Here is a 25,654-nt window from a genome sequence, read left to right on the forward strand (position 1 = left end):
ACTTACCATGCGGGAAACCGCGCTTTAACGTGTTTATCACATTTTAAAAGAAGAAATTCTGTTTTATTCAACGAGAGAGCATTCAAAATGTGCAAAATGCGATATATACCACATGAGTAAAAACATATAGTTTCATATCACCCGTAGCATCAAGCTGTAGTGTGTATTTATTTATTTATTGTTTTCTAAATGTTAAGATACGCGGTGGTGTCTGTTCCCCTGATTGGATAGCAATTCTATGCGGGCCGTCCTACCGTTACCTGCAACTTCCTGTGACGCAAGCTCCTTTGACATACATATGTAATGAACTTCTGAATTACAGACAGTGTGGAGGAAGTCTGCATTGACTGTAAACATCGCAAAGGTTCATATAAAGCGCGTAGGTCAACAGGAGAGGTTTACCAGCACAAAGAGAGAAAATACTATTAGCAGGATTCGTGACTGTAACAGAGAGAGGCACGTTACAAGCTAGCTAATGGTAGCTAAGACAAACGTTATCTGATATTATCATTTAGCAGTGATCCATCAGCTAGATAAAACGCTTAGGTACACGTTTCGGAAACGTTAAAGTAAAGGTTGTTTGGGGAAAAGCTGAGAAAGACAGAAAGACATCGAGAACCTTTTGGTGTGCTTTAGATATTATTGATGGACTTCATTGCTGGATGCTTAGGAGGTAAGTCACTCATCACTTCTGTTCGTTTTTACCGTGTCAGATACCCACTGCGGTTCCTGATATTTGTCATGGTAGCAAACCATCAAAACACTGAGCAGCTTAAAAAAACTATCATACATAAAAACATGTGTATGTAAAACGTATTTAAAAAATATGATTATATACTCTCACTCTCTCACACACACTCACACATCTATCTATCTATCTATCTATCTATCTATCTATCTATCTATCTATCTATCTATCTATCTATCTATCTATCTGTGTGTGTGTGTGTGCGTGTGTAAAAAATGTATATATACATTTAAAAAAACTAACTTACTATGATGTTTTTGTTTGTTTGCATGCACACACATAATGTGTGATTATATGACGCACGAAATATTGTAGTTTCACTTTCACTAATGGTATGACACTGAAGTTTGCTTTCGCTTCTAAGAAACTGCATTACTGAGCCTCATTTTATTAATGCCTCTTCCACCGATTGATTGGGTTCATTTATGGATGTAGATGTGGTTAACTCACTTTACTGTGTTCCAGAATTATTATTCAGTAGCTTAAATTAACTTATTCTGTACTAATTAATGTGTGGCAGAACCTTTCGAGGCTTGAAACACAGAGAAACATTTGTCGTTTTGCTGCAAGTAAATTCTAGTTATAAATATATGCCAACTTTCTTTACGGCTCCCTTGTGTCACTTGTTTAGCTCAGTGAGAAGTGAAAGCATCCAAGCAGTGACACAAGCACCACCAGTTTTTCCTGCTGTAAAGGGCTTGGCTCATTCCAACCCATACACAACCTTTTACAGTCCAATTCTATTTTTTGTTGTGTTTAAAGTGAGTCACGTGGAAAATCATGTGCTTTTCCATGTTTAGTGAACCGTCTAAAAACAAATTTGGAAGTTGGCTACTGCAGTTTCAGAATGTCTGTGTTCAAGTTTATCTGGAAAAAAAAAGATCATATCTGCATGTCTGTGAAGGTTCTCAGTCATCCAGGTCATCGTAGTCTAAAGAGCTTGGAAAGAAAAGCTAAAACTATGAACACATTCCTACTGTTTTTTTGTTTTCTAATATCCTTGTTGCATTGAGGTCAGTGACTGCTCATCATTGTGTTATGTCTGATTTGGTGTGTTTCCCAGCTTACAACTGGAACTGAGCTCCCAGGGGCTCATTTTACAAACAGGTCAAGTGACAAAGCATATGATTATGCAGGATTAGTACACTCTGTTTGTTTACCACGGTGCTACAAATGGTTGATTAACATACATGTGTGTTTTCTAAACAGTCATTATAGTATTATGTTTGCTAAACTGGTTCTCAATTGCATTTTTTTAACCTCAAACCATAGAATAAGCAAGTATTTGCAAAAATGTGATGGGATATGTCATTTGTTATTTGACTTAAAACGTATATATGTAAACATAGATGAACATGTAGTAGTATATGTTTTTATTCATATTTTGTGAAGGCCCCCCCCCCCAAAAAAAAAATAAAAAAAATAAAAGATTTTGTTTTTACTGATACCGTCTTGGATTGCTGTACAGGTACGTTATCTAGTGAAGGTTTCGATATTAAAACTTAATGATGTTTGTCACCAGTTCAAGAGATATAATCAGCACGTGTTACAACATAGGCTCAGGTGAAAAGTTCAAGCTGGCATCACAACATTGGTATGTGCTTTACAGGCCCAGATTACGCAACATTCAAAGGCATGCTGAAGAGAGTTTTAGAGAGTGTTGATGCTCAGAGAGGTGGCTCTGAAGAGGCGATGGCAGTAGACTCTAAAATGACACAACTGCAGCAAGAGTTTTTGAGCTTCAAAGACTGGTCAAGTGGGCCATATGGGTTATAAAGACTGCTTTAAATAGAAACATATGAATAATAAATGAATAGCTACATATGAATTGCAGGATATCTCATGTGTAATCAGAGAGTGCCTCTCTCAGGGTTTCCTATTTTTGCTTCAGTTTGCTCCAGATTAAAACCAAATGATTATTCCAGTATTGTTTCATTGTCTGTAGGTGCGGCTGGAGTGTTGGTTGGACACCCATTTGACACAGTAAAGGTAGGTAATAACAACGTTATTGCCATTTTTTCCCGTTTTTTTTTTTTCTTCCCCCCCACTCTCTCTCCTTGCATGTTTTAAAAGTGAAATCAGTTGCTTATAATGTGTAAAACATGCATGATTCTAGTCTTCCAGTGTTGAGGTGATCATTCCAAACATCTTGTCTTTCAGGTTAGACTGCAGGTCCAGAATGCTGATAAACCTCTCTATCGTGGGACTTTCCACTGCTTCCAGTCCATCATACGTCAGGAGTCGGTATGTGGATTTCTTTAGTCGTTCATTTTCTTCATATTATCCAGTGCAGGGTTGGAGCCTACCTGAGCTCTCATAGGGAAAGAGGCGGGGAACATGCTGGACAGGTTACCAATCTATCGCAGGGTGTGCAGATTGCTTTCACAGATCAATCTAATGCTAGTATGCATTATAATATGATTACAGAGATCATAGTTATATATTATAGCTTATATAATATATATAACTTGCTTGTTAGATTAAAGTCAATAAAGTCAAAGTGACGTGTAGACTTAAGTGATGCTTGATTCTTTTTCACACACTAACATAGGGATGGGTATCGAAAACCGGTTCTTGTTGAGAACCGGTTCCCACTGTTTCAATTCCCTGGAATCGTTTGCCATTTTTGCAAACGATTCCCTTATCGAATTCAGTCGCCACGAATGACGTCACCACGTTGCGGAGCGTCATTTACCTGGCAGGAAACACGGTGCCTAAGCGGCTCAAACGCTCAAAAGTTTGGTTATACTTTACGAGAACGGATGACAACAGGGCAACTTGCAATACTTGCAAAGTAGATACTTCATTTAAGGGAGGAAACACTACGAATATGCAAAAGCCATTTGTTCACAAAACACGTGATAACCTTAAATGAATGTCGTGTTTTTAATTCCGCTCCGGACTCGTGAATCTCAACCAGCAGCAGCGGTAACGTTTGCACGTCCTCTCCCGTTAATGCAGCAGGTAAATAATCAACTAACAGTGTATATTATGTTAGCGCGATCTGCCTTATTACAAAACCTGCCATTACTGTGCATTTAGGTGACCATGATGAGACAGACAGAGTCTGGCTCAGATGCTGGCAGTTCTCGCTGCAGTCTTTTTTCCTGGGGACCCTGTGACACCCCGTTAAAGAGCCGTGGGCTGTGGATCTCTTAAGATCTCACTGTTGGGTTTGTAAGGCCATGTTACTCCTAAATTTCTATCTTATTCAAAGAGAAGATAAAAAACAAAGTTCTGAGCTAATCGACCTTAGTGTTCTCCTTTTTTAAAAAGAATCGATAGGAGAATCGATAAAGAATCGAATCGTTAAACAGAATCGAAAATGGAATTGGAATCGTGAAAATCTTATCAATACCCATCCCTACACTAACACCAGGCAGTGTTAGGAGAATCAGAGTGGGTCATTGTCCAAAGGTGCACTTTCTCACGTGTAACACACAGCAAGAGACATTGGCCCCATTGGGTAACACACACGTCTGAAAATGGCTTTGGTTTTATGGGCCATTTTAACCACACTTCCCATCAGAATGGTGCTATGTTTTTACTTTCACTGTAATTACTTCACAGATTTTCCCTAAATCATCATATTTTCTTCTTTAGGATTCAGGATACTGTTGGAAATATATATAAAATGGTCATAAGATTTGTTATGCAAATGCATGATATCAGTCTCACTGTGGTACTGCAGGCTGCTTTATCATAGGGAATGGTATGTAGAAAATAATTAACTGCCTTGAAAGATAAAGCAACTTATGGCTCTTGCCATCACTTTATAAGATGTAATGTAGGTGTTTTTTTCTGACCCTTCTGGTTCTCAAGAGAAAAAGCTGTTCAAACTGAGATCAGGGAAGTAATGACAAGTGTAGATAAGTTCCTCATTGTGATGAAGGAACAATATATTATAGGTCTGGGATATGAAAAAGCTATCAAGAATACATATAGGCTTTAATTTATAGTGTTAGCTTGAAATATATGGGCTTCTGTGAAAACAGAAAATGCGAGTTAACCTGTTTTTTATTTTTTATTTTTAATGATTATTAAAATTATTATTGGATATTAATGCTATTTAAAATTAAGTAACAAGGAAAAAACAGAAACTGTTTAATTAAAACTCTTTTTATCTTTTACCCTGATTTCATTTTATCGTGATGTGTTACTGTATGTCTTATCTTTCACGCTTACCACAGGTATTTGGCTTGTATAAAGGCATTGGATCCCCCATCATGGGCCTTACATTCATCAATGCTATAGTGTTTGGTGTTCAGGGAAATACAATGCGATGGCTGGGGGAAGACACCCCAAGGAACCAGTTCCTTGCTGGTGCTACAGCAGGAGCCATCCAGACTGTGGTCTGCTGCCCCATGGAGCTGGCCAAAACCCGCATGCAAATGCAGGGTACAGGGGTAAAGACGGGCTATAAAAAGATGTACAAGAACTCCTTTGACTGTTTGCTACGCATTTACAAACACGAGGGTCTGCGAGGTGTAAACAGGGGCATGGTTACTACACTTGTCCGTGAAACACCTGCCTTCGGGGTTTACTTCCTGTCGTATGATTTGCTGACTCGCAGCCTCGGCTGTGAGCCAGATGCCCGCTTTTTGATTCCCAAACTGCTCTTTGCTGGGGGTATGGCAGGCGTCACGTCTTGGGTCTGCAACTATCCCGTAGATGTGATCAAATCACGACTCCAAGCAGATGGGGTGGGTGGTGTGAACCAGTACAGCAGCATTGCTGACTGTATCCGGCAGAGTGTCAGAAAAGAGGGTTACATGGTGTTTACTCGAGGCCTCACTTCCACACTGCTAAGAGCCTTCCCTGTGAATGCTGCCACTTTTGCTACCGTCACCCTCTTCCTCATGTACGTACAAGGTGAGGACAGAGGGCCTAAAGACTGTGAGCCGGCCCCGACACAGACAGAGGAGCAGACCCGGCCCACCAACCTGTGACAGCATACAGTGCTCATCCTCAACCCAGGCACTTTAGAAGAATACAGCAAAACAAAATATATATTCAAACTTTTTGTTACTCTGACTTGGTTTCGCATCACATCAGCCATTCCTTGTTTTGAATCCAAATATACTTATACTTTATATCAGCACTTTTTATTTTCTATGGAGCAAAAAGGAGAGCAAAACATCTTTACTTTTAGCAATAATTTAAGTTTAGTGTTTGCTTCTGTAGATGCAGAAGTTGATATACCTCTAATAAGGTGGGGGAAATAGAAGCTGACAGATTCTACAGCTTTTGAAATGACCTCATCCTTTGGATTATTTTGTATAAAAGAAAAGGATTTGTTACTTAGCCTCAAACCTGACAGTATGGCTAGATTGTGTGTATGGTATAGGCACTGGAAATTAATATCTCTATTTACATATATCTTCAAATTTGCAGGGTTTATTTGGATTTAAATATTCCAGAGAATCGTTTTTTAATGTATATCTAAAGAATTTCTCCTGCCTTATAAAATGTTTTTTTCTTTGTGTAAGGAAGCTAAAGCACCTGAAGTGTATCCTCTGAAGATTTGGGTGAGTAACAGGGAACCAATGTAGCGTGTGATAAGGGTGCACAACTTTTCACATTTAAACTGCTTTCAAACCAAAAACCATCACAGCTTCAGTCTCATCCATTGCACGATTAGCCCGTGCAGCACATGCCAGTATGGATGCAAGCAAAAAGCATCAGGTCTAACAGCTCTTCAGGGATCGAATGAAAAACGTATGGGTGTGAATCGAGGTTGCGGTTGCCGTTTTTGTTTTATTGTTTTGCCTGTGGGTGTTGTGTTCTTCCAAATAATATCAAGTTTTATTATTGTTACTCACTGCTGCGTTAAAGGTCTAGTATAAAACCTTGCTATTTTGTTTGTCATTATCTTCTTTTTAAAGGTGATTTTAAGTGTGTGCCTGATATTCAAGGCCAGATATTCATGCTGGGGCACTTTAAAGAAATCTGCTAGAATTGCATTTCTGAAACCAACAAATAACACAAGATTGAGGATGTTCCTTATTTTCTTGACCATTCATGTTTAACGTGTGAATGTGTTACTGCAGGCATGCGGCTTCTTGTTTTTACTCTAGGTCAGGGATCTCAAAGTCATTTTACATTGAGGGCCACACGCAGTCCACTTTCATCTTAAATGGGCCGGACAAGTGACACTCCACTTTCTGTTTAACTGCGCATTTAATCTATGAGATATATTAATATGAAGTAAAGAAGTGCAATTTCAACAGAACCTCTGTTTTTCTAAGTTGTAAATGTGCAAAATTACAGAAAACATTCTGGTAGCTCACTGAACACACTGTACTGTATTTATAAAACCTAAAGCTTTCATTGATTAATGAAAGTCTTTTTGTTTTAACTGAAATTTCTATAACAGGAACCTCTCTGTTATTTAATTGTTTAGCTATTACTTAACTACTTTGGTATAGTATGAATGACTGTGGGGGAGGTCTTTATCAGCAGGAAAGGCTTAAAACGTATAAAAAAATAAAGTTAATCCAAAAATGTGTGCCCTTCGTGATAGTTTCTAAAGTCATCCAGAGACCAGCTGTCTTTGCTGGGCCAATTTTAGGCCCTGGGCCTTATGTTTGACACCCCTGCTCTAGGTGATTCATTGCACTTTGGTGTTCTTCTGACTTTGTCTTGTTTCAGGGAAAACAGATCCAGATTTCTTTAACCATAACTGCCTTTAAGCTCTGGTGGTGTAACATCCTTTGCTGAATGAAGAACAGCAAACAAATTTAAAAGAAGAAATTTTGGATCAGTGTTCATGTTTAAATGTAAATGTTGCTATGAACTTGAGGTTTTCTTCTCAATAAGGGGATACTTTTCTGTCAGTCCTGTCAGACTCCAATCAAAGCTTTTTCGAGCTTTTAAGTTCTCACACTGGCAGCAAATTAAACCCAACATGTTTTGCATTAAAACAATCTACTTACCTGCAGCTGCACTAATTCCACGTTTGTTGAATGTAACACACCTGTTTTGATGTGGAGGTCTTTTATTTTAAGAGTTTAAGAGTTAAGTATTTTGGGGGAGTCTTTCAATGATGCTTCACTTAAACAGAGTTGTGTTGTGGTGGCGGTGATGAATGAAAGCATGATTGCCATGTATGCAAAAGTTGCTTTTGTTTAACTCTATATTCAACTTCTCAAACAGCGACTGGTATCTGTGGCTATAAAGTACATCTGAAGTATATTACATGACAAATATTTAATTTATTTAATCCAGCTCTTTAAAAGATACAATACTTACAGGATATAATTCTGATAATGCAGGATTGTTTTGAAGTGACTGGTTAAATATATATTATATATTTTTTATTCTAAAGTAATAATGCAGTGCAATGCCTTGAATGACCACGTTTAAGTTTAAACTGTCTTTAATCAGTTTAAGGTACCTGGTGTATTTTCACAAAAAAGCTTCTCAGCTTTTTTGTGAAAATACGTGATATTTTTGCCATGCAGAACCTATTTGTCTATTTTGGCAATAAAGATCTGTACAACTGGGTAAATAAAAATAATTTCAATAGTTGCTTGTTTCTTTTATCTCAGTCTTCTTAGTCAATGCAGTTTTTCATCTTTACTTCACACCAACAGTCACCTCAAGATACTTTATACTGTAAGGTAAAGACCCTACAATAATAGATTCCTGACAATCAGACAATACTGCTTGTGTGTCTGTAGCTCTGCGATTAGCACATATGCATTTTCTGAACAGTAATAATCACACCTCTTCTTTACTTGAGTTGGAGATATAGATTTCAAGGGCCAAACCCGATTTGATCAAAGTGTAGTTGAAATACTACTACATTAAATACAACAACAAATACATTACACATTCTTTCAGGCTTCAGTGTTGAATTAAAAAACAACGACAACAACCTGCATTTACACTGACTCGTCACTAGATGACAACCTACCTTTGTTTTGAGAAGTTTACATCCACTCATCTGTGCGTGAATGTTTTCTTTTTAAATTTCTTTGAATTGTTCTTTTTTCCAGAAAAACTAAAAAACGAGAATTGGGTGCACAAATTTATTTTGGGATTTCTCTAATCCACAATAGATCAAGAGTATACATGCGGGCTCAAATATATACAAATCCTCCCCTAAATCTTTAATAAGTGATGCTGAAGGTCACAGCTAGACTGGCCGTGGAAAATTCCGGGCAATTGCCCGATGGGCCGATGGTGATTTTTTTTGTAGCGGTATAAACAATGAAATGTGGTGGATTGGGCAAGGAGGTCGGATACACCCTCCCCCTTGCTTGGGCAAGGGCGCTGAAAGCAGTCTTATCACAGTCAAACAGAAGAAAATAGTGTGGAGGTGAAAAGGAACGTGATTTGTCCCGTACTTCAGCTAGAATGAAAAAAAGACACAGTGCTTGAATTATTCTGTGTCTTCTTCTCTCAGTCTTTCCCCTCCCTCTCCTGTTGCTACTGATCAATGATCAGCTGATCGGCTTTTCTGACGCAAGTCCCGTGTTTTGTTTGTTTATCGCCCACTTTGCGTCAGAAAGAGGAAACCAGCGGATATCGCGCTAAACAACACGTTTAAGTTTGATAAGCTGTTGTTAGAATTTATTTTATATTACTTTCTAGTATCAGCTGATGTTTGCTGGAGCCATGTCTGTAAACGCTGCTGGTCCTAGTATCGGTTTTGATGTCTTGTGAGAGGAAAATATGAAGATGAAACCAGGAGATGTCCTTACTGAGCTGAGCAGGTGATGGAGAAACAGGTTTATCTTTTAGGTGACATGAATGAGTTGAAGGGAAGTTATGAGCTGTTTCTGAGAGACAAACAACACCTTCTTAAGGTGTTGTTTGTCCTTCTTAAGTAGCTGACAGCTAGTAACTGTGCAGGGGCGGGTCTAGCAGAGTTTTGCCAGGGGGGCAGGTAGGGCATTAACAGGGAAAGTGGGGCACAAAGAAATACTTTTCTTTCTTATTCTTATTTAAAATGTCTAGCTTTTATTAAATAATTATCTGATGTAAAATGTATAGAAATCATACATATATGCCAACAAGACTGTTTTTTGTTTTGTTTTGTTTTTTTCATTCAAAGCCTTTTTATTGTTTTTCCTATAATGCCTGGTGGGCCGGTCTCTAGTCAAAATGCCAGGGCCAATTTTTGTGGCATTCCAGCCCTGCTGAAGGTTCAACAAAGTCAATAAAGTTGACAGGGCTGATGCATATTAACTTTTTAGTGATCGTGATTGAGTACAAGTTGTAGCGTCTCTTTGCTAGCATGAAAAAGGACTGGTTTGACCAGAACAATAAGAAAGTGCAAGGAACTCTGTGAAGATCTAAGGCAAACAAGTTAGAAAAGGTCCCTTTCATTTCTAAACAACTGTAAATTCCAAGATCATCAGTTTAAACAATTGCAATTAGAAGTTATTTGGATGTAACTTTGCCAAGGTTATAGGGCCAGACTTTCATCCTTTTATGAGGAAACTGATTAAGATGTTCAGGAACTACACAGGAACCACCAAGGCTCAATCCTTCAATAAAAACATCCTGAAAATGTGTTAAACCTAAAGTGTAAAGAGTAGAAGCTACAGATATTTGTGTAAAAATATAGGGAGTAAAATTAAAATTAAATACTCAAGTAAAGTACAGATACCTGGAAATTCTCCTTAGGTATAGTAATGAAGTATTTGTACTTCATTACTTTGCACCTCTATAAATCCAGCATCTGTTCCTTTAGCTAGCAGACACATTGTGCAATAAACTCTGCAGAAAGTTTGTGTGTTTTCCTGATATTTGTTGCTCTGCTTGCACTCGCTCCTCTTCTGCAGTGGTAGTTGGATGCTGAAGTGCCACGACCACAACTTATCGACATCAGCACTTAAAACGCTGTTTCAAATCCCTCCAGTCCACTTTAATGCCCGAGTGTTACACTATAAATGACACATAAATCATGCAGTGATGGATATTTTCATTTAAACTTTCACATTGTTTTTCAAACTATATCTAAACTCTAACCGATTACCAAATGCAGGGAAAATTACATCTTAGGATAACAACAAGAAGAGAAGTTGAACTAACTGTCTGACACTGAGGGCGACACAAGGTTGTGGATGAGGAGCTAAAACTTGAACAAGGCATGTGTGCAAATAGTTACACTGTAGTAAACCATCATAAACAGTTTTGTCACATCTGTTTAACAAAACCAAACCAATGGCTGATAAAAACTAGCACTAATACAGCATTACAGAATAACATCTGTATATTTATTTACTTGATAGTTAAGTAGAATGTGGTAGAAATATATAATTTCATATTAAAGGTATTTGCATATTTTTTTTATCCAGAACAGATCTACTTACACCATGGACATAAAAACAATAAACAAATACATAAAACTAAATGAAAGCCACAGTTTAAGAGTAACAAGGGAAGCAAAACAACTAAAGACACAAAATTGAATACAAAATAAAACACACAAAATGCACACTTGTGATGTTATAGTTAAAAACACAAAACAAAACAAAAACCTTGGATGTTTTCATTTTTATTGACCTCAGTCGACACTGTCATGAGTTCAAGTGTGAACCAGAATTCATAAAAAGTTAGGATAAGAGAATCTTAGTGCTTAGATAATCCAACTGCATGGATTACATCCATTACCAAGGAAAGCCAAATTGTGCAGAGTATAATTTTATTTCTTTTATCTCCACCTGTTAATCCATTCTTCTCCTGTACTCATAAAGTATTTATATACTATATAGGTACTGAACACACTAAATTAAATGTAAATGTTCAGAAATTAGAAAAAAGGCTGTATTACAGCGTTCTACTGAATTCAATTTCAGTTGAAGCGCAATGACAGTAAACCTGAATTTTTCGTGAATAGATTCACACACGGGATGGTTGGTAATGTCATATTATTATGTGGCTGCTGCTTTTATCTTTGATCAGAACACATACAGTGGGGCAAAAAAGTATTTAGTCAGCCACCGATTGTGCAAGTTCCCCCACCTAAAATGATGACAGAGGTCAGTAATTTGCACCAGAGGTACACTTCAACTGTGAGAGACAGAATGTGAAAAAAAAAATCCATGAATCCACATGGTAGGATTTGTAAAGAATTTATTCATAAATTAGGGTGGAAAATAAGTATTTGGTCAATAACACATCAGAGCTGCTTTTCCACCATCTCTGGACCCGCACCAGTTTGCATACAGGGAGAACCGGTCAACTGAGGATGCGATCGCCATAGTGCTGCACACATTATTGAAGCACTTGGAACACAGGAACACCTATGCACGGCTCCTCTTTGTAGACTACAGCTCAGCTTTTAATACCATCCGGCCATATAAACTCCGTCCCAAACTCCACCAACTGGGACTCAACTCCTCTCTGTGCAACTGGATTGTGGACTTCCTCACTAACCGCAGACAGAGTGTCAGAGTGGGTAAGAACACCTCTTCCACCCTTGTGGTCAACACCGGTGCCCCTCAGGGGTGTGTTCTGAGCCCTCTGCTATACACTCTCTTCACCCATGACTGTATTTCCTCCTGCGCGTCCAATCTCATTGTTAAGTTTGCCGATGACACCACAGTGCTCGGACTTATATCCAACAACGATGAGACAAACTACAGGACAGAGGTGCAACAACTAGAGTCATGGTGCCACGACAATAACTTGGTCTTAAACACCAAAAAGACCAAAGAGATCATTGTAGATTTCCGGAGGAAGGGTCATAACAACCATCTGCCTCTCTTCATTGGCAGTGAGGCGGTGGAGAGGGTGAGCAGTTTTAAATTCTTGGGGGTAACTGTGACCGAGGACCTGTCCTGGGGCAACCATATCACCTTAGTTGCACGGAAGGCCCAACAGCGCCTCTACTACCTGAGGAGACTACGGAGCGCACACATTCCCAGACCTCTGATGTTGAACTTCTATAACTGTGCCATCAGCAGTGTCCTGACGCATGGATTTCTAGTGTGGTTCCCCAGCTGCACCAAGGCCGACCAGCAAGCACTCCAGCGGGTGGTGAAAGAAGCTGGCAGAATTATTGGAACAATTCTGCCAGAGATTAGTAATATCTTCCCCACTTGCTGTCTGAGGAGGGTGCACAGTATCCTGCGGGACCAACATCACCCTGCGCGCCACCTTTTCCACCTGCTGCTGTTTTTTTTTTTTTTTTTACGGGTTGTACGGAAGCCCCAAACGCAATTTCATTGTTCTTTGACAATGACAATAAATAATAATAATAATAATAATAATAATAATAATAACAAAAATACAACTCAATACTTTGTAACATAACCTTTGTTGGCAATAACAGAGGTCAAACGTTTACTATAGGTCTTTACCAGGTTTGCACACACAGTAGCTAGTATTTTGGCCCATTCCTCCATGCAGATCTTCTCGAGAGCAGTGATGTTTTGGGGCTGTCCCCGAGCAACACGGACTTTCAACTCCCGCCACAGATTTTCTATGGGGTTGAGGTCTGGAGACTGGCTAGGCCACTCCAGGACTTTCAAATGCTTCTTACGGAGCCACTCCTTTGTTGCCCGGGCGGTGTGTTTTGGATCATTGTCATGTTGGAAGACCCAGCCTCGTTTCATCTTCAAAGTTCTCACTGATGGAAGGAGGTTTTGGCTCAAAATCTCACGATACATGGCCCCATTCATTCTGTCCTTAACACGGATCAGTCGTCCTGTCCCCTTGGCAGAAAAACAGCCCCATAGCATGATGTTTCCACCCCCATGCTTCACAGTAGGTATGGTGTTCTTGGGATGCAACTCAGTATTCTTCATCCTCCAAACACGACGAGTTGAGTTTATACCAAAAAGTTCTACTTTGGTTTCATCTGACCACATGACATTCTCCCAATCCTCTGCTGTATCATCCATGTGCTCTCTGGCAAACTTCAGACGGGCCTGGACATGCACTGGCTTCAGCAGCGGAACACGTCTGGCACTGCGGGATTTGATTCCCTGCCGTTGTAGTGTGTTACTGATGGTGACCTTTGTTACTTTGGTCCCAGCTCTCTGCAGGTCATTCACCAGGTCCCCCCCGTGTGGTTCTGGGATCTTTGCTCACCGTTCTCATGATCATTTTGACCCCACGGGATGAGATCTTGCGTGGAGCCCCAGATCGAGGGAGATTATCAGTGGTCTTGTATGTCTTCCATTTTCTGATGATTGCTCCCACGGTTGATTTTTTCACACCAAGCTGCTTGCCTATTGTAGATTCACTCTTCCCAGTCTGGTGCAGGTCTGCAATACTTTTCCTGGTGTCCTTCGAAAGCTCTTTGGTCTTGGCCATGGCGGAGTTTGGAGTCTGACTGTTTGAGGCTGTGGACAGGTGTCTTATACAGATGATGAGTTCAAACAGGTGCCATTCATACAGGTAACGAGTGGGGGACAGAAAAGCTTCTTACAGAAGACGTTACAGGTCTGTGAGAGCCAGAGATTATCCTTGTTTGAGGTGACCAAATACTTATTTTCCACCCTGATTTATGAATAAATTCTTTACAAATCCTACCATGTGGATTCATGGATTTTTTTTTCACATTCTGTCTCTCACAGTTGAAGTGTACCTCTGGTGCAAATTACTGACCTCTGTCATCATTTTAAGTGGGGGAACTTGCACAATCGGTGGCTGACTAAATACTTTTTTGCCCCACTGTAGAATGAGAGACAAATGAACCCAGTCTCATCATGCTATCTCAGTCTGATAATCTAATCTTTTATTTCCAGGATCTTAGAGCCTCTTGTTCCTCTTTCCACAGGTGTAACTGGGAAAGATTGTTCAATATTTTAAGAACGAGTTTATAATATTACATTTCCATGTGCAAAAGATTTTATCTGCTTCCTCACTGTATAAAATCTTGGCACAAAAATAGAAACGGATTACAATGCTGTACTACCAAACGGAGTCATCCAGGCATCTATATCATAGGATGATGAGTCAAAATGCATTCTGAGAATCAAAGATCTCACTGTGAAAGATGCTGGACATCACCACTGTCACTCTCCTCACATCAGCAAGCACTAATCAATCAAATCAATCAAATCACTTTTATTGTCACATCACATGTGCAGGCACACTGGCACAGCACATGCGAGTGAAATTCTTGTGTGCGAGCCCCACAAGCAACAGAGATGTGCAAACACAACAACACAAACGAGCAAAATACAAGAATGGCCAACCTGAAACTAATAAATATATGTACAATATATAATAGTGTATGCATTTCTGGATGTGTATACTAAATATTTTCCTACGTGTGTGTGTGTGTGTGTGTGTGTGTGTGTGTGTGTGTGTGTGTATACACATTTTTACAAATTAAATAGTAAAATAAATAAATAAATAAATAATAATAATAATAATATATAAAATATACAGAGTTGAATATGTGCAAAACAAGTGGCATTTATATACAGTGTGGAGTGCATAATGTTAAAGTTCCAGTAGTGAAGCTGAGGTGTCTATGACGTGTTCAGCAGTCTGATGGCCTGATGGAAAAAGCTGTCTCTCAGTCTGCTGGTACGGGACCGGATGCTGCAGAACCTCCTTCCTGATGGAAGCAGTCTGAACAGTTTATGGCTGGGGTGACTGGAGTCCTTGATGATCCTCCCCGCTTTCCTCAGGCAGCGCTTCCTGTAGATGTCTTGGAGGGAGGGAAGCTCACCTCCAATTATCCGTTCAGAGCACCGCACTACTCGCTGGAGAGCTTTGCAGTTGTAGGCGGTGCTGTTGCCATACCAGGTGGTGATGCATCCAGTGAGGATGCTCTCAATGGCACAGCGATAGAAGGTCCTGAGGATGCGGGGGCTCATGCCGAATCTTTTCAGTCTCCTGAGAAAGAAGAGGCGCTGCTGCGCCTTCTTCACTGTTTTGTTTGTGTGTACTGACCACGTAAGATCCTCAGCCAGATGTACTCCAAGGAACCGGAAGCTGCTCACTCTCTCCACAGCAGCGCCGTTGATGGTGATGGGGGTGTGTACTTCTCTGCACCTCCGGAAGTCCACTATCAACTCCTTTGTCTTTGCGACGTTGAGGGTGAGATGGTTGTCTTGACACCAGTGGGTCAGGGCGCTGACCTCCTCCCTGTAAGCCGTCTCATCACCGTTGGTGATAAGACCCACCACTGTAGTGTCGTCCGCAAACTTCACAATGATGTTGGAGCTGTTAGTGGCTGTGCAGTCGTAGGTGTAGAGTGAGTACAGGAGAGGGCTCAGTACACACCCCTGTGGAGCACCAGTGTTCAGTGTGATGGGGGATGAGGTGATGCTGCCCAGTCTGACCACCTGGCGTCTGTCAGACAGGAAGCTAAGGATCCAGCTGCAGAGGGAGCTGCTCAGTCCTAGATCCTGCAGTTTCCTGTCCAGCTTCGAGGGAACGATGGTATTGAATGCTGAGCTGTAATCTACAAACAGCATCCTCACATACGTGTCTCTCTTCTCCAGGTGTGACAGGGCAGTGTGTAGTGTCAGGGCTATGGCATCATCAGTGGACCTGTTGTGGCGGTATGCAAACTGTAGAGGGTCCAGTGAGTCGGGTAGTGCAGAGCAGATGAAGTCCCTGACCAGCTTCTCGAAGCATTTGCTTACGATGGGGGTCAGGGCTACAGGTCGCCAGTCGTTCAATGAGGAGATGGTGGAGGATTTGGGTACAGGGACGATGGTGGCCATTTTGAAGCAGGCTGGGACTACAGACAGAGAGAGGGAAAGGTTGAAGATGTGCGTGAACACTCCAGCCAGCTGAGCCGCGCATGACCTGAGGACGCGGCCGGGAATCCCGTCCGGACCAGTAGCTTTGCGTGCGTTCACCTTCCTGAAGCACTTCCGCACATCCTCCTCAGACACAGTGTGCGCACTGACGTCATCCGCGGTGCGCACACTGTCCGGTCTCATGGTGTTCGCTGTGTCGAATCTAGCGTAGAATACGTTTAGATCCTCACACAGAGAGGCCGTGGTCTGCGGTGTGCTGGTTTTCCCTCTAAAGTCTGTGATCGTGTTTAGTCCCTGCCACATACTCCGAGGGTTGTCAAACTGTTGCTCCACCCTGTCCCTGTACTCACGTTTGGCTGCTTTGATCGTCTTCCGGAGTTGGTAATGTGCGTGTTTGTAGTCCGATGTGTTCGCGGAGGCAAAGGCGGTGTTCCGTGCCGCGCGAACATCTCCGTTAATCCAATCCACTAGCAACATGAAAGCCTTTTTGTAGGATAATAACAAGAAAGCCCTGAGTAACGAATCTATGCAATTAACACATTTTCTTGTTTCTCTCATAACCTCATGCCCGATGAAACATTGTCACTACAGAATATTCTGTTCACCTACCCAAAGCAAAAACATTGATATAAACAGCAACAAAAGCTGATCATTCAGACGTGGGTGCATGAAACTGGTGCTCAAATACAAGAGGACGCTCAGTATCAGATTAAGCAGCAGACTGCTTGTGATATAACTCTGACTGTCACTCTTCAAAGTCCCCAAAACAAGAAATTCAGGTGCTGGATGATTGTGGATGAGCAAGCCAAAATGTCAGTGGAGCTGTGGGTCAGGGTGTCAGGTTTGTTTAACTGTTAACCCTGCAGTAGACTCTGACATACTGAAAGTAAAAGAAAAGATAATAACAAATGTTTTGTAGCACTGAAAGGGAGAGAAAGAGGCTTCATCGTGGATCAAGAACCTGAACCTCTAAGTACAGATTTATTCTTATTCATATACAATAAAAAAAAAGGTTTGTTTTGCATAGGTGAATTTATAATCCTCATTTACATATTTCAGATAATCCAGCAAGATCTATATATTATTTTGAAGTTGTTGTTTTTTTCTAAAACCACCATTTGGGCATTGTAAACATTGCTTTTACCAGCTCAGACACCTGTGAGCATCATCCCAAGTACAGCAAAAGACAACCAGTGTATTTCACTTTTATTTATTTATTTTTTGGCAGAAATCTGTTTAAATTATTTTTCATACTTCGCTTAAAGAGACCCAATTAAAGAGAGCTAGTTAGAAGTGGTCCGATTATAATAGTGATGATAAAACCTAGTAAAGCTGAAATAGACCAAGACACTATATCAGCATTGCTTATTTTCTAACTCTTATTCTTTAAGATTAGATGTGGTGTTAAAGAACATGTCTCATCATTGCAGAACATTATTTCAACATTTAAAAAGTACCTAATCTCTATTTTCAGACCTCAAAGGACACAATACATGCAATCATATCAATAATATGAATGCATGTGTTTTTTATTTATTTATTTTTGTAGGAATTCAGTTACTTAATGACCCATCTAACGCAATTACTTCCATCAATGTAGGTCTTCAAAGAACGTAAACTGCTAACCTGCTTTTAAAGTGAATAAATATGTCTATTTGTCTATTTGTTTAGGTGATGAATGTAGATGATGTGATGCATGCAGACAATAATCTCTCTGCAGTCTAAGACACACTGTGGGTTCAAGAGTGCGAATCCACACAATACACCTGTGTCAAACACAAAAAGCATGCTGTACAAAACAAAAGAAAACCTTTGCCATGTGTTTAATATCACTACAGGGAGTGCAGAATTATTAGGCAAATGAGTATTTTGTCCACATCATCCTCTTCATGCATGTTGTCTTACTCCAAGCTGTATAGACTCGAAAGCCTACAACCAATTAAGCATATTAGGTGATGTGCATCTCTGTAATGAGAAGGGGTGTGGTCTAATGACATCAACACCCTATATCAGGTGTGGATAATTATTAGGCAACGTCCTTTCCTTTGGCAAAATGGGTCAAAAGAAGGACTTGACAGGCTCAGAAAAGTCAAAAATAGTGAGATATCTTGCAGAGGGATGCAGCAGTCTCAAAATTGCAAAGCTTCTGAAGCGTGATCATTGAACAATCAAGCGCTTCATTCAAAATAGTCAACAGGGTCGCAAGAAGCGTGTGGAAAAACCAAGGCGCAAAATAACTGCCCATGAACTGAGAAAAGTCAAGCGTGCAGCTGCCAAGATGCCACTTGCCACCAGTTTGGCCATATTTCAGAGCTGCAACATCACTGGAGTGCCCAAAAGCACAAGGTGTGCAATACTCAGAGACATGGCCAAGGTAAGAAATGCTGAAAGACGACCACCACTGAACAAGAAACACAAGCTGAAACGTCAAGACTGGGCCAAGAAATATCTCAAGACTGGTTTTTCTAAGGTTTTATGGACTGATGAAATGAGAGTGAGTCTTGATGGGTCAGATGGATGGGCCCGTGGCTGGATTGGTAAAGGGCAGAGAGCTCCAGTCCGACTCAGACGCCAGCAAGGTGGAGGTGGAGTACTGGTTTGGGCTGGTATCATCAAAGATGAGCTTGTGGGGCCTTTTCGGGTTGAGGATGGAGTCAAGCTCAACTCCCAGTCCTACTGCCAGTTTCTGGAAGACACCTTCTTCAAGCAGTGGTACAGGAAGAAGTCTGCATCCTTCAAGAAAAACATGATTTTCATGCAGGACAATGCTCCATCACACGCGTCCGAGTACTCCACGGCGTGGCTGGCAAGAAAGGGTATAAAAGAAGAAAAACTAATGACATGGCCTCCTTGTTCACCTGATCTGAACCCCATTGAGAACCTGTGGTCCATCATCAAATGTGAGATTTATAAGGAGGGAAAACAGTACACCTCTCTGAACAGTGTCTGGGAGGCTGTGGTTGCTGCTGCACGCAATGTTGATGGTGAACAGATCAAAACACTGACAGAATCCATGGATGGCAGGCTTTTGAGTGTCCTTGCAAAGAAAGGTGGCTATATTGGTCGCTGATTTGTTTTTGTTTTGTTTTTGAATGTCAGAAATGTATATTTGTGAATGTGGAGATGTTATATTGGTTTCACTGGTAAAAATAAATAATTGAAATGGGTATATATTTGTGTTATGGTTAAGTTGCCTAATAATTGTGCACAGTAATAGTCACCTGCACACACAGATATCCCCCTAAAATAGCTAAAACTAAAAACAAACTAAAAACTACTTCCAAAAACATTCAGCTTTGATATTAATGAGTTTTTTGGGTTCATTGAGAACATCGTTGTTGTTCAATAATAAAATTATTCCTCAAAAATACAACTTGCCTAATAATTTTGCACTCCCTTTATATATCACTATATTCTCAGCATTGATGTGTTTGATATATTAAAAAAGATCTGCTTCCTTTTGAGATTGAAGTTTTAATCCAGTGATTTTTCTTCTGTGTATTTCCTAAACATGTAAATGTAATTTAAGGTTTAAAATTTAAGGTGCAAAAGTGTGTTTAAATCTAAAATACACAGATGATAAGATTACAAACATGGTTCAGATGGATGATAATTGTGCTTTAGGTCAGAGTCATACTCTGACATGGATGGTCGCTATTAACTTGAGAGATTTGGTGATGACACCTGGTTCGCAGTATAGGAAGTGACAGTGGCAATTGCAAATTTTGGTTTCCTCTGGACAAAGAGATTTTCTGCCTACCCATGTCTAACTGACTTAACAAAAACAGCATATAGGAAATGCACTGGTCTACAAGCAAAAAGGGGAAAACTACAGACAATGACTAGAATTCATTACAAAAAGACCTCCCCACCCCCAAATGCTGTTTGTCAAGTCTCATGCTTTAGTTCTTTTCTTGGGCCTCTTCTTCAAAGCAGGCTCCACCCTGGACCACCTCTTCTGCCCAGGTTAATTAACAGGCAGCAGCTACAGTGTTATCTGATGTGGAAACCGTGTGCAGTGGTGAGAAATAAGAGTTTGATGATCAAACTGCACTGAATGAGGTTAATACTTTATATAATGGAATAATATACTGAAGATATCATTTTTTAAAAAATGATAGGAAAGTGGACAAATTGGTGGAAAGTGGAAACATGGGGAACTGAATTAGATTCTAAATGTGAAAAAAAAATCACTAATAAAAGTCGGCATGCACTGCAGATGAGTAATACAGTTAGAACGGCAGTAATGTCATGGGTTATGTGGTGGGGCAAGAACGAGAAGCTGATACTGCAATATTAAAATATATGTGCATGCATAGATTGTCTGGGCAAAAAGGAAATCAATGTGTGGGGTATGGTTCAGCAGCCAAGTCGGCATCGTCACACCTGAATATTATTCAGGCTTGTCTCTGAGGATTTGCTTAGGGGCAATGAAAACAACACCAGTATATGCTTGAGGCATTAGAAATGCCACTGTGGCTCCGTAGGGAACAACAAACGGTCAGGTAAAGAAAGCTATCCAGCAAAAAGGTAGGTTTGTTGAAAAAAGTATCAGTTAAAAAAGGACGCAGCTAGCAGAACAAATCAAATTTAACTTTGTCCTACAGTATTATAACAGCCAGTCTGGAGCAAGTCTGGATGTTATAAAAACCCTTGGGTGATTATTAGAAAAGAAAAGAAAAGCTAGTAAAAAATCCACTGAGTTCATTTGTAGGGGCTGAGCTCTTAAATGATGAGCAGTGAGAAATCACCAAGATTTAATATATCAACTACTGTGTACTACCACACAAGAATCCCTTGAAATGGGACAGTAGACAAGCTCCAAACAGGTCAGTCAGCATAGGAAATACACATGTTAATGTTAAACAATGGCAAGGGTATTTAGGTAGTGCAACAAAAGAAAGACACCCGGAATAAGAAATTTTTGCAACTTTCAGCTGGGCAGTAGGATCAGTGATAAGAAAATGAGGCAAGAAGTGAGATAAGAAAAAGAAGAAAGTTGAAGAGATGTAAGTAGATGTTTTTAAACCAGCACATTCAACACATTCAACCTCTAAAACTAATTTTTATGTTTAGGAATGCAAGTAAAAAACTTAATCAAAGATAATAATGTGCTTTTTAAACAATATTTTTTTAAAAAATTCATTGATAGCAACAGTAATTATATTTTAACAATAAGAACAACAATTTGGTTAAAGAGCCTGGGCATATTGGTGGATTAACCATTACAGAAGCATAACACATAAAACACAGTACTGAGCTGTTCCAACATGTAAACGATACATTTTGTGGTGGTCAAATAACTTGTTAATCACTGTATGCTTTATATGTTAAGTTCCAGAATTATCTGGCTGTACAATCTCAAGTTCAAAAACACTGAAAACTGAATTTTTTAGATATTTTAAAATATTTAGATTTAGGCAAATCAGTTCCATGTTTGGCCACTCCTATGCAAATTGTAGTACTTGTTAAATTGAATTAATTGCTCTGCAAACCAGGTGGAGTAACTGGGAAGAAACTGAAGCACATGTACACAAACAAAACACTGGATTGATAACACATAAAAAGCACAACAAGCACAACAAGTCTAACTGAATCGTTTAGCAGAGTCGCATGTTCATGCAAGTGATGGAGTACAAGAAACTGACCATTCAGCAATTTGTGCCATGAATGTTAATTAAATTTGTATAGAGTGCAATGTTAGATGCAATCTAAAGCTCTGTCCCTTCTTTCTCGCACTTACACACAGACATGCATCCACAGCAGGTAAGAAATTCCTGGAGCCGGTCCTGGTGCTGCCCTATTTACATTTTAAATACTTGCAGCCAGCCCACTACTGTGTTCACAGTGCAACGCAGCACAACTAATCTACACACCTAAGGCTAAAGCCAGGAGTCTGCGGGGGTTGAGGAGATGGTAAAGACAAACACTGACAAGAAAGGTGGCATGAATACACATGAGGAGCCTCACTGGAATTGGCTAAAGGCACTTATTCCATACAATGTTAAGTAGAAGCAAATATCTTTATCAGATTCTGAAGACGTACGATTATTTTAATGTCAAACATGCAATGAATGCAAGAAGTGAAGATGGATAGAGTACCTTTTCTGCCAATTGCCTGAAAGCCACTAAAGTACAGATGAAATTTAAGAGCAGACATGAAGATGTTTTAAAATGTTACTGAACTAGAACTACATAAAATGTACTTTTCAGTCAAATTTGTAATGATGTGTGTGGTGTGTGGTCTCTCACACTCTATTCATCCAAGTGGAGCCTTCCTGAGATCAAAAATCACCATTTCCAGATGGACCTTGCCAAAATGGCACTGCCACACTGTACAACCTAGGGAAGACAAAATCCAACTCATATGCAATCTTATGGAAAAACAAGATTCAGTTTCAAATGAATGTCAGAGTAGCTTTATTGGCCAAAAGAACTATGTTCTCAAGCTTTTGAAACCAACCTACCCATATGGAAAAGGTATATATAAATCTTACAAAGTTTGTATCTGTCTTGTGTGAAACTTGTATGATAGCATACAAGAGTGAAAACAGATGTAAGATCCCTTGAAAAATTATATAAATGAAACGTGTATGTTTTGGATACTTACTAAAACAATATATAAAAGTAATGAGAAAGTGGCCACTTTCATGAGTAAATCATATAAGCCTGATATGATTCACTATATGAAGTAGCCCACATCTTATGCAAGTCTTTTATAAGTTTTTACTATTTCTTTTCCATATGGGTAAACTTCCTTGTAGTATCCAGATCTGACAGTTTCAGTTCCTTCTATAGATTATTCAGGCCAAAAAAATAAATAAATATGGCGGCGTATTTAAAAGCTTCTTTGCCTGTTTCACTTTGTGATTTCTGCATCACCATAGTGATCATCTTTCAAAATCTACATTTTAGTGAACCCTTTCTGTGGATGTCCACATGTTTTTAGACTTTAAACTAAGACAATGGATGCAAATCTAAAGGAAAAGAAATTGTCCACACACCTAGAGCTGCACTTTTTAACAAGTGGGTGTTTGTATGCATTATTTGCAGTGTTAACTATACAAACCAAAGTGTAAAATGTACCCATTCTACTGTAAACCCCCCACACAAGCAACCACATTCACACATTGACCAATTAGCTGATAAGCTTCAGACCAAAGCCTTGAACCCCGGTGAACTCAGGCACCAGTGAGTCTGCTCAGAACTTGGAGTGCACAGATCTTTGGTGTGTCCCCTGGTGTGTGCATCCACACACCAGGGGACAAATGCTCTTGTCCCCTGGTGTGTGGATGCAATGGGGGAGTTTTGGAGGTTTAAAAAAAAGTCCTCCAGAGAGGGTGTCCTCCAGCTGTGGGGGGTTAGGGTAGAGTCACTGGGATTGTGTGTGTGTGTGTGTGTGTGTGTGTGGGGGGGGGGGGGGGGGGGGTCTCTGTGTGTGTGGAACAAAAGGCCTTGATCCCTGAAATCCTGCAAAAGGCAGGAGAGGAGGTGTTAGAAGTGATACAGTATAGAAACAAGTTGACCTGGGCTTCTGGAGCCTTTTTCTCCTCTCATGTCAACACCCTGTCTACACATATCCACTTCAATAACTAAGTAGCACTTACACTACTGTCTACCCTGGACAACCTAAAACTGATTTGTAGTCTTCTGAGTGGAAAAAAATATAATAAAAAAATAAACTGACAACGTGTATTTTTATGCAGCATAAACGTAAGGTTGGTCAGTTAATGAAGCAAAAATGGGGCCCTGCTGCTCTCTTAACCCGAAAGCACTTGACAAATAACCTTGAAAATGAACTTTTCAGTGTGAACAAAAACAAGCCAAAACGCGTTGAGGAAAAAAAAACTACAAGTACCTTCTTCTTATGGCCCCTAACACATTTGCTCCTGTTAACACTTCACTTTGAAATTGACCCTGGCACGACGTAAGGAGGAGCAGGCGGGGAAGACGAGAAAAGGAGGAGGTGTTTCGCGGGGAGGGACGGCGAGAGGCGTCCAGGGTCGTCCGTGGACTGTTTCCTGAAGGGAGGTGTCGTTAATCGATGTCCACATCTCAACTGCACACCGGAGAACAGGACTCCCAGAGGTTAAACGGACGCAATGGACTAAAACACTCGCAGCGTGAAAGCAATCTATGATCTGTGAAACCCTCCAGTAAGATACCAGTAAGAGTACGTGGTTTTCATTGATACTCATCTTAGGTCACTAGGCGCTCAGGTAAGAAAGATAATGGCTTCCATCATTGTTTTGGGTTGTGATGTGGAGTTACTGTTCGGCGTTCGTTCAGGGTTTTTTTTTTTTGGGGGGGGGGGGGGGTTTGGGTTTTTTTTTGGTGACTAAGAAGGCGTCAGTGGTATGTGTTTTTTTTTTTTTTTAAGTAATCAATAAGCGTTGGTAGAAAACAAAAACACGGGTAAATAAAACCCCCAAAAACAAACAGGCCACGACGCAGCGCAAATTGAGCCATATACTAGGTAATGACTTTGAAATTGTTCAGATTTCTTTTCTTTCTTTCTTTTTGTCCTTTAAATAATGTAGCTAACAATTTCTCTATTTTAATAAAAACAAAAATAATATTCATCACGGGCCACTATGACCCAGGCCAATTTTACAGACTTTTTGTTGATTGCATTTTTATTAGGCGACCTGTAAATTTACGGAAGTGTGATGCACTCATTTGAGTTAAAACAAAGTGGTTTTTTTTTTTGTTGTTCTTCTTTCAATTAACGGGACTATATCTAAATTTTAAACATAACGTTTTATGAAACTTTCAATAATTAAAAGGTGTTATTTCACAGATGCATAGGACCTGCTTAGTTTAATCCAGTTTTATTTTGGTTTAGCTTTGACGCATTAGGAGATTTTAGTGTTTGTAATGTAACTGTATCGTACCTGTGCTGACCCCCTCGCTTCAGTGTAGGAGGGGTCAGGCCTGTTAGCTGCAGGTGAGAGCTTCTAGCAATGTTTTGGGCTCGCTTTAATTTTATAATTGATAATCAACATTTTATCACGTGAATACGCTGCGCTTCTGCTGAAAACACAATAATTTTACATTTAAATAACACTCGCTCAGATGAGTAGTAGAGACATGCTTTAATTTCCAGGTTAGCCTTTCCTTAATTAAGGAGGAGGTGGTGTGGAGTTATTTGCTACTAACAGCATTTGGTAATTCAGGATTAAAGTTGTTGTAGTTGTTGCTTTTACATGTTTCAGCCACA

At 39.9% G+C, this 25,654-nt stretch overlaps 2 protein-coding genes across 5 annotated transcripts in view; both read left to right on the forward strand.

The window, feature by feature from the left end:
• Positions 1–264: 264 nt before the first annotated feature.
• On the forward strand, positions 265–8,224 carry LOC147312354 (mitochondrial basic amino acids transporter-like). Its single transcript, XM_086264093.1, has 4 exons — positions 265–673; positions 2,694–2,737; positions 2,909–2,992; positions 4,939–8,224. Exons 1-4 carry the CDS (start codon positions 646–648, stop codon positions 5,695–5,697), a joined length of 915 nt encoding a protein of 304 aa, XP_086120219.1. The 5' UTR covers positions 265–645; the 3' UTR covers positions 5,698–8,224.
• The window catches only part of vrtn (vertebrae development associated), a 30,904-nt gene continuing 7,962 nt past the window's right edge, over positions 2,713–25,654 (forward strand). For 3 of the 4 annotated variants that reach the window (XM_086264090.1, XM_086264089.1, XM_086264092.1), the window contains exon 1: positions 24,233–24,653. The gene's annotated coding sequence lies outside the window, so the exon portion shown is untranslated. Of the gene's footprint in view, positions 2,738–2,908; positions 2,993–24,232; positions 24,654–25,654 lie in introns of those variants that run through there. The other variant, XM_086264091.1, reaches the window with a different exon arrangement.

Source organism: Aulonocara sp. 'chitande type north' Nkhata Bay, linkage group LG15 (genome assembly GCF_057382095.1).
Source record: "Aulonocara sp. 'chitande type north' Nkhata Bay isolate Kocher_YH1m ecotype deep benthic linkage group LG15, A_spYH_male_GT1.1, whole genome shotgun sequence".
NCBI classification, from domain to species: domain Eukaryota; kingdom Metazoa; phylum Chordata; class Actinopteri; order Cichliformes; family Cichlidae; genus Aulonocara; species Aulonocara sp. 'chitande type north' Nkhata Bay.

Coding starts and splice junctions, on each gene's coding strand:
- LOC147312354 (XM_086264093.1), top strand. CDS start 646: ATGGACTTCATTGCTGGATGCTTAGGAG. Junction 674..2,693: donor CATTGCTGGATGCTTAGGAG/GTAAGTCACTCA, acceptor CATTGTCTGTAG/GTGCGGCTGGAGTGTTGGTT. Junction 2,738..2,908: donor ACCCATTTGACACAGTAAAG/GTAGGTAATAAC, acceptor CTTGTCTTTCAG/GTTAGACTGCAGGTCCAGAA.